Source organism: Marmota marmota, unplaced genomic scaffold (assembly GCF_001458135.2).
Source record: "Marmota marmota marmota unplaced genomic scaffold, marMar, whole genome shotgun sequence".
Taxonomy (NCBI): domain Eukaryota; kingdom Metazoa; phylum Chordata; class Mammalia; order Rodentia; family Sciuridae; genus Marmota; species Marmota marmota.
Genome location: NW_026000229.1, coordinates 46954091 through 46968185, shown reverse-complemented (window position 1 = coordinate 46968185; position 14095 = coordinate 46954091). Strand labels below are relative to the sequence as shown.

The following is a 14095-nucleotide window of genomic DNA, read 5'->3' as shown; positions in this document are numbered from 1 at the left end:
AAAGGAGATTCTGAGGAGTGTCTTCCACTATAGGTAAAAGAGGATAAACCTTGCCTGTGTGGAAAAGTTTAAGTTTAACCCACCATATATAGATTCAAACTGTTCTCTGCTGGATGAAAAGTACAAGATAGTTTCAGGAACTAATTAGTAAAATTTTGACAAATTAGTAACCACTGAAGGTACCAGCTAATTCTCTGCTTTTGCAGTTCTGACAGACTATCTCTTCTGCTTCTCCTTCAAAGAGGACTTGTGGCTCCAGAGACGCCTCATGGCATTCTTCACATCTCCATTCCTCAGAGTATAGATAAGTGGGTTTAGCATTGGGGTGATGGTGGTATAAAACACAGACACAGCCTTATCCAGTGGAAAAGTGGTGGATGGGCGGAGATAAATAAAGATACAAGGGACAAAGAAGAAAGTTACTACTGTCAGGTGAGATCCACAGGTAGAGAGAGCTTTGCGACGGCTCTCTGCAGACCGTTTCCGAAGGCTAAATAAAATGACCGTGTAGGAGGTCAGAAGAATAAGGAAACACCCCAGGGAGATGAGACCACTGTTAGCCACCACCAACATATTTACCAGGGTTGTATCAGCACAGGCAAGTTTTAGGACTGGGTGGACATCACAGAAGTAATGATCAATGACCTGAGCATGGCAGAAGGGCAGCTGAAAGGTCAGGAGGGTCTGGACAAAAGAATGACCCAGGGCCCCCAACCAGGACAGTGATGCCAAGAGGGTGCAAACATTGGCGCTCATGATGGTTGTATAGCGAAGGGGGTGGCAGATGGCAGCATAACGGTCAAAAGCCATGACAGTCAAAACAAAAATCTCAGCACATCCAAAAAAGTGGAAGGTAAACATCTGAGTTATACAGCCCCAGTAGGAAATGGTCTTTTTGTCAGAAACAAAGTCTGCAATCATCTTGGGTGCAGTGGCTGAGGAATAGGCAATGTCCACAAAGGACAAATTACTGAGAAAGAAATACATGGGTGTGTGTAGCTGGGGATCAGAAAAGACTGTAAGCAAAATGAGTAAGTTTCCCACCATGATCACGATGTAGAAGAAGAGGAATAGGGCAAAGAGTATCAATTGCACCCCAGGGTCTTGGGAAAGTCCCAGGAATATAAACTCAGTGACATTGTTGGCGACTTCCATGGGTCCCCAGGCAGGATGGACTGCGAGTGGCTCTGTTTAACTGCAAAAATGAACACAAGTTATAATCATTGTATGCATGGGCAAACATAATAGGAACAATTGCATGAAAATACCTAAGTGATGCTACGTATGGTGGAGACAATGCTTTATATTTCCTAAACATGATTTATGTACGTTTTTCTCATCGATTTTATTGACTCACATTAAACAATTTGTTCCACTTGGTTTTTCATTTTCTGGTTCTTTTCTATGAAACAAGAACACACCTAGGACTAGCTCTAGCTCATTGGTTCCTTCAACAGAGAATATCCAAGAACACACCTCTCTCTCCCTTTTCTCTTCCTCTACTTCCCTTCTCATCTCCTTTGTCACCTCCATTTCTTCCTTCTCCTAAGGAATTCTCTTTGGAATGAAAAATCTAAAATTATTTATTAAGTGGATAAATTAAGTTTTGAGACCTTAGATAAAAACAAGAAGTCAAAATCTAAGATTGTGTGTCTTAAATTCTCGACAAATCTTTTTAATACAATATATAGGCAAAGCACCTTTAAAAAGTGATATTCTATTTAACCAAGAGAGGATGACTCCATTTCCAGATTTTAAATTGGATTAAAAGGTTCAATGCAATTAAAATTTAAGTTACTTTCAGTGTTTGAGAGCAACACAGACAGTGGCCTCCTCCTTACACACAACTCTTGCTTGTAAGTCAAAATTGGGGGAGTTTGAGTCCTTACCTTTGACCTGCATGTGAAAATTTTTTTTACTTGCCAATAGGGGACACATGAGGAGTGGTTAAATTATATGGAGAAATACTTTGTTCTATGCTGCTCTAAATATTGGAAAAGTTTAAAATTTGAGGTCCATATCATTCTCAGCTTGAAAAAAGACTCAAATAAATGTCCTTGTAATCATAGATAAGAGTTAGGAATAAAAGTTTTCATAGAGATAATGTTTAAATGGTGGTTAAAAAATTAATGTCCAATGCCATTTTATATAGTATATATGAAGGCTGAAGGCATACAAATAAAATTTGTAAATAAGAATAATCAGAAAAGAATTATTAAAAGAGACAGTTCATAAGACAAGATCTAAAGAAGGTCTTCAGAATAAGAATGGCTTTTTATGACATATTACAAATTACTACTATTCTCCATCATTCCTAAGAACTTAAATTTTCAGCATGGAAAGTGGAGAGAACATTTTCCAGGAGCTGGAGGGTATAAGTTTGGATATGTCCACCAAATCGATTACTTTGGGTAAAAAAAAAATCTGTCTTCTGTGAATCTGTTTTCTCATCTATAAAAGATGGATGATGAAATTATTGTTTCAGAATTAAATGAGATTGTCAGGGTAACTTCTTTGTATTTATTGTTTTTCTTCATAATTTGAATCTATAAAGTAGGATCTCTATAAGTAGAATCTATTCAGTTGTTATTAAAAAGTTAGATAACTACTATAAATTATTAAAATTTTTATAAAACTTTATTCCCAAGATAATAAACTATAATATCTTCCTGTCTTTAATGTGGGGATACTATGAGTACTGGTACTGATCAACGTTTACTGAACACTCTTCTATATGCAGAATTTTGTACTAAACTCCTGACATATGTCACCTTATCCTCATAACAACATCACAATTTTATTATCTGCATTTTACACAATAAAATACCAAAGGCTAAAGAAACTTTGTAAATTGTCCAACATAATGGTCAGAGATACACATAATACACATCTCTTTAATAAATGATAGAAATATTATATGTATAGATAGATAGATAAATGCACTAATTTTAAAAAAAATGAATTTTAAAAATCAATTGCTCTCTTATGGTACAAAGTCCTTCCACTGTAGAATATGCTTCATATCTCTAAATTCTTTGAATATTTTGTACACCATACCAGCAAAGCTCCATTTTTCTCAGTCATCACCAATAGGAAAATCATAAAGATTTAAAAAGAAAGTTTAGGTCAATAGAAAACACTTAAGTTCTGCTAACTATATGCCAGGTATTACTTTAACCACTTTCATTATAGTAATTCATTTAATTCCCATAATAATTGTGTGTAAAAGAGTACATCAATATTTTCAGACTATCAGTATTACCCCTCTCAAAGATAAGGAAACCGAAGCAAAAAGAGAGTAAGAAACTTGCTCAAATTCATAGTGCAAGTGGTTGGCAGAGTTGGTATTTAAACATATACAATGAAACTTTTAAATTTATTTTCTTAACAACTTCTTTTGTGTTAGCTCTGATGGCATCCACACCACCAAATATCTCATTTGAAATTCTTAAACCTGGGGCTGGGGTTGTAGATCAGTGGTAGAATGCTAGCCTAGCACGTGTGAGGCACTGGGTTCAATCCTCAGCACCACATAAAAATAAATGAATAAAATAAAGGCATTGTGTCCATCTACAACTAAAAATATTTTAGAAAAAGAAATTCTTAAACCTTTTACAATACTCAAAATAATATTGTTTTGCCAGTTGTGAAGAGTTTTTTTTTTAACTAAATAAGACACTCTTTAGAGACAAGAATACAGTTGTAAATGGCAATATCATTGTAGCATGCAGAGTTTGTCCCCATATTTTCTCAAACTAAACTTACAGGGGAGATCAACAGCAAGTGATGGGATGCTCCTTGTTAATCCAGACTATTTCTTTGACATGTGTCCACAATAAAATGGAGGAGGTCTACACGTATACTATCTTGGTTCTCAGTGATAAGGGGTAAGGAAGCCCAGGAGAGTTGAGGTCTTTCCAGAAGAGGTCATGCTGAGTGGAATAAAAAATGAGTTAGAGTTGACTTGATGATAAAGAGGGTATGGAGCGATCTGAGAAGGTGGACAGAAAAGAGTGGACAAGGCAGGAGAGACATTCCAGGCCTCATGAACAGTGTATGTGAAGTGTAAATCATGACAACTTCTATGGAGGATGCTAACAAGTTTGCTCTGACTCACCACAGAATCCACACAAGGAAGTATCTGGAGATGAGACTAAAAAGAAAACCTGACCAGATCATAAAGGTTTTCGTGAGTTAAATAGAGGAGGAGTTTGAAATTTGTCCTGAATAATCCAGGGTACCATAAATTATACCATAGCAGCAGGGCAACTGGAATGGGAAGTGGCAGAGAAAAGTTAAAAAGAGGACACCTTCAAAATGGGGTCTACTGTAAATATAACTAAAAAGAACCAACTCAAAAAGAGAAAATCTGTGAGAAAGTGAAAATAAGGATTCCTGGGACTCAGTTTGCTGAGGTTCAAATTCCAGTTCTATCTCTTGTTAACGGTATAGATTTAGGCAAGTTATTTAACTTCCTTTGCCTCAGTTTTCCTCAGGAGTGAAATGAGGGCTGGGGATGTAGCTCAGTGGTAAAACATTTGCCCACCATGTGCAAGACCCTGGGTTCAATCCCCAGCACACACACACACACACACACACACACATAAAGTGGAAATTGTGGCTAAGAATAGTATATATCACTCAAAGTGTTGTAGGAAGTAAATATATATCACAAATAAAGCACTAATATACATGATATGCTTTAAATGAATATGTTGTCCTATTACACATCTTAGCTATTGGAGAACATGGAGACTGAGTGGAGAAACGCAGGCCTGGATAGGAGTGATCTTAGTACACTAACCTTCTTACCATGTTCATCTCCTAATTCTAGTCAGCACATATATTCGTTAGAGTGAAACATTAGGAAATATAAATCATATTCTTGCATTGCTTTCTTTAAGAGTTCAAGCAAAGATATCCAAAGATGATTTGCAGGCCCTTTGATCTTTCTGAATGGTAGAAACTCAGCTTTATTTAGGAACACCCTCATCAGGTCATAAATTAATCAAAGTTCAGAGATCAAAGTATTTCTACTATCCTCATTGTGAGAAAGAGCACGGGATTTAAAAAGAGAACAACTGGGGCTAGACTCACTGCTCCATCTCTTTCAGGATTTGTAACTGTAACACAATTTTCCTACCTTCTGTTCACTTCAGAGTCCTCTTCGGTGAGATAATGCCACACACGGTGAGCGCAAATTAGATGACAGACATAAAAGTGACCTGCAGATCTAATCACTAGCATTTTAGTGGTGGCATTTCAGAATCAACAGTAGCAGATATCTGAACTCTGCACCACCATCTCTAGGGCACTGATCAGTTCCACTGTCCTGCCTAGGTGCTTAGGACAAATTTGGTCTCTTTAGGAAAAAGTCAGAGAATGTACGCTAGTTTTAATGGGATCTGTGCAGTTAAAGAAACAAGGTTGTTCCTTAAACTCCATGAGCTTGCCTAAATTGTTTAAAATAGAATAATTAGTAAAAAAAAAAAAAAAAAAAAAGGAAGAAAGAAAATGTAGCTTCTGAAATCCTCTGGGAAAAAGATTTTGTCTTAGATGCTCCAATGGATGAGTTAGAAAGGGCAGAGAGCAAAAATTCTGGATCTCCATCCTAACAGCAAGCTCCACCCCATGGAAAACTCATTGAGCAATAGTGTCCTTGACTTGAACATCCCTCACTAGACATTACCACACATGTGCCTGTTTTTATTTGGGCATTCAACATTAATTTATTATCTATCCATCCTAACTTGTTCCTCGCCTTGGCCATAATTGAGAAAACAGTGTATTAATAGTTTATGGAACTAAAAGGTACAGAATAATAACTTGAGCAAGTAAAGTTTTGAAAATAAATCTGCAAATGAGTTAATGGAACACAATATAGAAGCTGTGTAAGGTATTATCTCATTGATATTCTATGTTTTATACAGTATTAATATTAATTTATCCTTTCATCTAACAAATATTTATTAAGCACATTCTCTATTGCCTGGTATTGGGATGTGAACATAAAGGATAAATAAAACCCAATGCCTGATATAAACCCATTAATTTTAGGGTAATACCTTTAAATAACTTCCCCAAATCCTCTGACTGGGACATAGTTTATGTAAGTCACATACTTATATAGATAAAAAAGATCTTAGAAATCACTTGATTTTTATTCCACTCAATGAACAATAGGTAAAATAAATGAATCACAAAGAAGAAATTGAATTATCTAGGTTTTATTGTTCATGGTAAAGCTAGAACTAAATTCCAATTCAAATAATATTAATTCATATTTCAAACTGTAATATAAATTATTTCCAAAGTTACTTAGTAGAATTACTAGAACAGATGTTAAAAAGCAGGCAAAGAGTTTTGAGATTTCTCTTTGTCCTTGAATGTAATTTGAATCAATGAAAAATTGCCCTTGCCTCTTTCACCCATGGTAAAGATGTCACTGCAGATGGAAACTTACTCTGGCTGTCTTCTTGGGTGTGGTCCACAATTCAGATTCAATAACCTGAGATCTCAGATAAAGAAGACTTTTTGAATAAAAATGTGATCTGTACTCAGATATTCACACTAAAAGGTGGAGATATGTACAGTAACATAAATGATGCTTCATTTGTGAATGTGTCATGAGTCCTTTTCTACAGGCTAAGAGATCCTGGTTCATTCCTCCTGCCTCCCATTCCCTCCCCTCCTTTTCTTCTCTCTTCTCTTGTTTTCTCTCTCTGTCTCTTTCTCTCTCTTTCTAATTTCTCTCATAGAATTGTATGAGTTCACAACCATGCCATGGCTTCTGGTTTTAATCTACAAGAGCTTCCATCTGTGTTCCTGGTTGCCCAGAGGAAAAAACCTTCTCAGCAATTTTTATGCATCATCAGAACCCTGAGGGAATCGCTGGGCAAGTGGCTGGGTAGCATCTGGAGATTAATGGTAGGCAGAGAATGTGCAAGTGTAATCTACACTAAATAACTCCTTGCAAAACTATATTGAAGGTTACTTGACACGTAATAGTTAATAAATAGGCAATTCCCACAGTTTTGCATAAACTCCACAAAGTTAGGACAGGGGAGGAGAAGGATGATGCTTAATCTCATCAACAACCCAACAACAGAATATTTTATTTGCTTAGGAAACTATTAAAATATTTGAATCTATTTAAATTTTGCTGTAGGCACCTGAAGACATTGCCTTGGTCCTATTGTTGCATGAATGTGTTTCTAAGGGATTTGGGTCAAAAAAGCTTGACAGGAGTTGAGGATTATACCTGTGAAATTTAATAAAAAGTTTTTTTGCTAAATTGTAGCAGGAACTTTCAGGTGAAGCCTAAAATTTAACCAGAAAATGTCTGAATAATACAATCATAACAAACATAGCATTTACTTAGGTTAGTGCTTTTTCTGAGGCTAAAAAGATTATCATATTACCACAAAATAATAAAAGTGCCATTTGTTGTTAACATTGTATTCCTCTATTACTCTAAGTTACAAATAGAGAGGTTGTTTAAAGAGGGAAAAATCTACTTGTGGCAGTCCTGTTTTTACCAGGTTTCTCCACTCAAATTTCTTTTGATATGGACAGTGTCACATGCTTCAGTGACTGGCATGATACTATGTCAAAAATGGATAGTTTGAGAAAGCCTATTAAACAAAATATTAAAATAAAATGTGAATAAAAGGTGGAGTGTAGTTAATAATCATCATCAATATTGCTTCATTAGCTGCGACAAATACGACATAATAAGGTAAAGCAATAAGAGCAGAAATAGACTGAGGTATATACAGAGTGTATATACCTATACTATCACTCTGTACTATCTATGCAACTTTTATATAAATCTCAACTTGTTCTAATTTTTTATTATTTAAATTAAGAAATAATTGCATAATATCCTTGGAAGTGTATTGTTAAACAGAATATTTAAAAACCATCTTGCTGACCAGCAGTCCCACACTGGAATCCAACCCCAGGCCTAGGACCACTCCCACCGACCCACACAGTAGCCCAGGGCTGGGTTAGGCCCAGCACCATCCTACCGGCCTACCTGGGGGCCCAGGCCTAGCCTACCTCCATCTTGGGACACTGCAGCCATCGCCATAGCCCTCTCCACACAGTAGCCTCCACCTTGAGACAACAGACAGGGCCTAAAGGCAGGGCACCTTGGAGCATGCAGCCCAAAGCCATTGTAAGGCCCACTCTTTCAGCACCATCTCTGAAAGTGGTTGCATACATCTTGGGACATGCCTACTGCTATATTGAGTTATCTCCCCTATTACTACCATCACCTTTAGTTGCAGTAGCATTCATTATGGGGCATTGGCAGGTACTGGAAGCCAAACAACCAAGGTGAGCTACAGGTAATCTGCATGGACACCACAAGAATATAGAGTAGAAATTGCAATACCTCAGATTCACACTGAAAGAAAACAAGCACATAGACAACATGAAAAAACAAGGGAAGAAACTGCCCCAAACAAACCAAGATACTACAAAATAGACTCCATGGACAGCACAGTTGGTGAAATGTCAGAGAAGGAGTTCAGAATATACATAATTAAAATGATCTGTGGATTAAAGAATGACCTAAGAGAGCAAATATAGGCAACTATGATCACACCAACAAAGAGATAATGGGACAAATAAAGGTAGCAAAAGATTACTTCAAGAAAGAGATAGAAATTTTTTAAAAAAACAGAAATCCTTGAAATGAAAGAACAATATATGCAATAAAAAATCAATAAAGAACATCACCAACAGACTAGATCACTTGGAAAATAGAACATCAGAAAATGAAGACAAAGTATACAATCTTGAAAATAAAGTTGACTACAGTGAAGATGATAATAAACCATGAACAGAACATCCAAAAATTATGGGATAGCATCAAAATACCAAATATAAGATTTTTGGGGATAGAGGAAAGCACAGAGATTCAAACCAAAGGAATGCACAATCTCTCCAATGAAATAATATCAGAAAATTACCCAAACTAGAAAAATTAATGGGAAAATCAAATATTGGACACCAAATGTAGAAAATTACAACAGATCTACACCAAGTCACATTATAATAAAAAATGTCTAGCATACAGAATAAGGATAGAATCTTAAAGGTCACAAGAGAGAGGAATCAGATCACACAGAGGGGGAGACCAATTCATATCTCAGCGGATTTTTCAACCTAGACCCTCAAACCCAGGAGATCCTGGAACAACATATACTAAGCTGTGAAGGAAAATGGATGCCAACCAAGAATCTTATATCCAGAAAAATTAAGCTTCAGATTTGATATTGAAATGAAAACTTTTCATGATGAACAAAAGGCAAAACAATTTACAGTGAGAAAGCCTACACTACAGAGAATTATCAGCAAAATATTCCAGGAGGAGGAAATGAAAATGAGCAAAGGAAATAACTACACTAAAGGAAAGGCCAATCAGAGGAGAAACCAAGTCAACCTAAAAACCAAAAATAAACAAAAACGTCCAGGAATACAAATCATATTTCAATAATGACCCTGAATATGAATGGCCTAAAACTCATCAATTAAAAGACATAGACTGCAAGATTGGATTTTAAAACAAGATCCAACAATATGCTGCCTACAAGGGACTCCTCTCATAGGAAAAGACATCCACAGACTGAAGGTGAAAGCATGGGAAAAACATGTACCACTCACATAGACCAGGTAAACAAGCAGGGGTTTCCATCCTCATACCAGATAAAGTGGACTTCAAACCAAAGCTAGTTAAAAAGGATAAAGAAGGACATTTCATACTGCTCAAGAGATTCATATATCAACAAAATATAACAATCATAAATATCTATGCCCCAAATAATGGGACATTTATGTCAAACAAACCCTTCTCAACTATAAGAACCAAGTAGATCACAACACAACAATATTGGATGACATTAATACACATCTTTCACCACTGGATAGATCTTCCAAACAAAAACTAAACAAAGAAACTATAGAACTCAATAATACAATCAATAATTCGAACTTAACAGATATAGATATAGATAGAATATTCCACCCATCAATTAGCAAATACACATTCTAAGCAGCTCATGGATCCTTCCCCAAAATAGACCATTTGTTATTCCACAAAGCAAGTCTTAGCAAATACAAAAAAGATAGAGATAGTACCCTGCATTCTATTTGATCATAATGGAATGAAATTAGAAATCAATGATAAAATTAAAAATAGAAGCAATTCCAACACCTGGAGACTAAACAATACACTATTGAATGATACATGAAGACATCAGGGAAAAGATAAACAATTCTTAGAGGTAAATGAGAATTCCAATACAATTTATCCAAATATCTGGGATACTTTGAAGGCAAGTGCATTAAAGTTCATTGCATTAAGTTCATTAATTAAAAGAATAAAAAATCAACAAATAAAGGACACAACATAACATCTCAAAGCCCTAGAAAGAGAAGAACAAGCCAACACCAAAAGTAGTAGAAGACAGGAAATAATTAAAATCAGGGCTAATGGGCTGGGGTTGTGGTTCAGAGGTAGAGTGCTCACCTAGTATGCATTAGGCACTGGGTTAAATCATCAGCATCACATAAAGTAAAATAAAGGCACTGTGTCCACTTAAAATTAAAAAAATAAATTTAAAAAAATCAGAGCAGAAATCAATACAATCGAAGCAAAAGAAAGAATTCAAAAAAATTGATAAAACAAAAAGCTGCATTCTTTTTTTTAAATATTTTTTTAATTGTGGATGGACACATATCTTTATTTATTTTTATGTGGTGCTGAGGTTCGAACCCAGTGCCTCACATGTTCAAGTCAGGTGCTCTACCAATGAGCTATAGCCCTAGCCCAAAAGCTGAATTCTTTGCAAAAATAAATAAAATTGACAAACTCTTAGCCACAAAACAAAAAGAAGGAGAGAGAAAACACAAATGACTAAAATTTATGATGAAAAAGGAAATATCATAACAGACACTATTGAAATACAAAAACAATTAGACACTATTTTGAAAATTTATACTCCAGTAAAATGGAAAATCTTGAAGACACTGATAAATTTCTAGAGGCATCTGATCAAACCAAACTGAGTCAAAAGGACATACACAATTTAAACAGATCAATTTCGAGCAAGTGAATATAGATGCCATCAAAAGCCTATCAACCAAGAAAATCTTGGGACCAGACAAATTCACAACTGAGTTTTACAAGACCTACAAATGAGAATTAATAACAAAACTCCTCAAATTATTTCATGAAATATAAAAGGGAGGAAGCCTTCCAAACTCATTCTATGAATCTAGTATCATCCTGACACCAAAACCAGGCAAAGATACATCAAGGAAAGAAATTTTCAGAAAAATATCCCTGATGAACATTGATGCCAAAATTCTCAATAAATTTCTGGCAAGTTGCATACAAAAACATAATTTAAAAATAGTGCAACATGATCAAGTGGGGTTTATTCCAGAGAGTGCAAGTTTAATTTAACATACAGAAATCAACAAATATAATTCATCACATCAATAGACTTTTAGATAAGAATCATATTATTATATCAATTGATGCAGAGAAAGCATTTGACAAAATACAGCACCTTTTCAAGTTCAAAACACTAGAAAAACTAGGCATAGTAGGAACATACCTCAACATTGCAAAAGCTATCTATGCTAAACCCAAGGCCAATATCATTCTAAATGGAGAAAAAAATGGAAGCATTCCCTATAAAACTGGAAAAAAGACATGCCCTCTTTCACCACTTCTATTCAATATAGTTCTTGAAATTCTAGCCAGAGCAATTAGACTGATAAAATAATTTAAAGGGATACAGATAGGAAAAGAAGAACACAAACCATCATTATTTGCTGACAACATGATTCTATACTTAGAAGATCAAAAAAAAAAAAAAAAAAAAAAAAAAGCTCCAACAGAAAACTTCTAGAATTAATAAATGAATTCATCAAAGTAGCAGGATATAAAATCAATGGCCATAAATCAAATACATTTCTATATATCAGTGATGAATCCTCCAAAGGAGAAACTAGGAAAAATGCCCCATTCTCAATAGCCTAAAAAAAAATAAAATAAAATACTTGTGAATCAACTTAACAAAAGAGGTGAAAGACCTTTACAATGAAAACTACAGAACAGCAAAGAAAGACATTGAATCTTAGAAGATTAAAAGATCTCCCATGCTATTGAATAGGCAAAATTAATATTATCAAAATGGCCAATACTACCCAAAACACTATACAGATTCAAGGTGATTCCAATTAAAATTCCAACATTATTCCTTATAAAAATAGAAAATCAATTATGGAATTCATTTGGAAAAATAAGAGGCCCAGAGCAGCCAACGCAATCCTTAGCAAGAAAAGTGAAGCAGGAGGCATCACAATATCAGATCTTAAACTATACTACAAAACTATAGTAACAAACACAGCATGGTATTGACACCAAAATGAACATGTAGACCAATGGTACAGAATAGAAGACACAGAGACAAACCCACATAAATACAGTTGTTCTATACTACACAAAGGCACTAAAGACACACATTGGATAAAGGATAGCCTCTTCAACAAATGGTGCTGGGAGAACTGGAAATCCATATGTGCCACAGTCTGGCTGGGCACAAAATCATGAGCCACTCAAACAGGAACAAACTTTATTTTGAAATTCCCCGCCAATGCCCCATACACTCCCGGGGAAAAAAAATGCTGACCAACACACGCGGCATTCTCCCGGACAGGCAACAGGAAATCCCTCCTCCGGAATTCCCTCCTACCGCACTTCCCCAACCAATGGGAACTCTCCAGGAGTCCCATAGCAGGCCGAGGTGTACAGCAGGGGTCTAATATCCATATGAATGCAGATCTTAACATAATCGTATCATCTCAATGGCTTACTGGCGTCACCTTTCAACCCAAAATGCCATGCATCATACTACTTGGCTATGGCTCTTAGCATCTCCCCCCTTCTGTTTAAATAAGCAACAAGCAATGTGGCTTAGGGACCGTGCCTGTTAGGTTGTCCAATTCAACATATGGTTCTTACCCATCATCAGATGAACTGACCTCTGGGCGTCAGCCTCCTGTCTTAGGTTGATACCACTGCAATTGGATCATACCTGTCACTGACTACCGGTTCAGCATATAGCCATACTTGTGGATAGGCCTATGCACAAGTGGGGGAGTGAGGTTCTTTGCCTCACCTCTGTTGGCCCCCAAATTTAGACCATCACTAGTAGAAGGGAGGAGGATACAGAAATGCCACAACACCAAGGCAATTGATGGCTCCTTAGGAAAAATTGCATCACTGGTGACACATCAGCAAAGATACGCCAGCACTACCATAATTCGCTGCATCAACAGATAGATCACAATGCATACAAGTGATACATAGTCCAGGCAAGTTCTGCAAGCAGTTCAAAGTGGAGGAATCTATCAATATGTCCATTTCCTCCCAAAATAAATTGACTCCTTGAATGAGCATTACTTGTTGAGTTATTATTCATTGATGTATCAGTTTACACAGTTTGTTGTGATAACTATCGAAGAAGCTGTAGTTTGGTTTCATCTTTGTCTTCACCGGCACTGGGATGAAAATAGGAATTCTGACAATGATGCTAAAAAAAATTATGTAACATTCCAACAGATACTAAGAAAACAATCTTCTGAACAATTTACATTGTCCTGAACAGAATTATTAAATATAATGAAAAGGAAAGGTGAAAGTAAACAAACAGATCTGTTAACCTCCTTATTTGTTCACGTATTAAAACAATCCTCAACAGCTGTTTACCCAATTTAAATTAAACCATTAAAATCACGTGAATAGTAAAAAAAATTCGGATCCATTTATTCATGAGCACTCCTCATATATGATATATGGACATATGCACATACAGACATACAACACAAAACAGAAGTGTGCACACATAACATACAACACATAAGACAATAGTAAAGGCCTTGTAGCTTTACATAGGTGAAATCTCCATTGCAATTTTCAAAAACTCCACAGTCAAAAAATAAAACTGATCAGAAAAACATTAACCTAGGTCTGTGTGAGCTCAAAAATAAAATAGAACTTTATGATGTGGGAAAA

At 35.8% G+C, this 14095-nt stretch overlaps 1 protein-coding gene across 1 annotated transcript; it reads right to left on the bottom strand.

Annotated features, from left to right (window-relative positions):
• Positions 1-216: 216 nt before the first annotated feature.
• LOC107137737 (olfactory receptor 4S2-like) lies at positions 217-1164 on the bottom strand. The gene has a single exon (XM_015480187.1). The coding sequence runs from the start codon at positions 1153-1155 to the stop codon at positions 217-219; it is 939 nt and encodes a 312-aa protein (XP_015335673.1). The 5' UTR covers positions 1156-1164.
• Positions 1165-14095: the final 12931 nt, after the last annotated feature.

Coding starts and splice junctions, on each gene's coding strand:
- LOC107137737 (XM_015480187.1), bottom strand. CDS start 1,155: ATGGAAGTCGCCAACAATGTCACTGAGTTTATATTCCTGGGACTTTCC.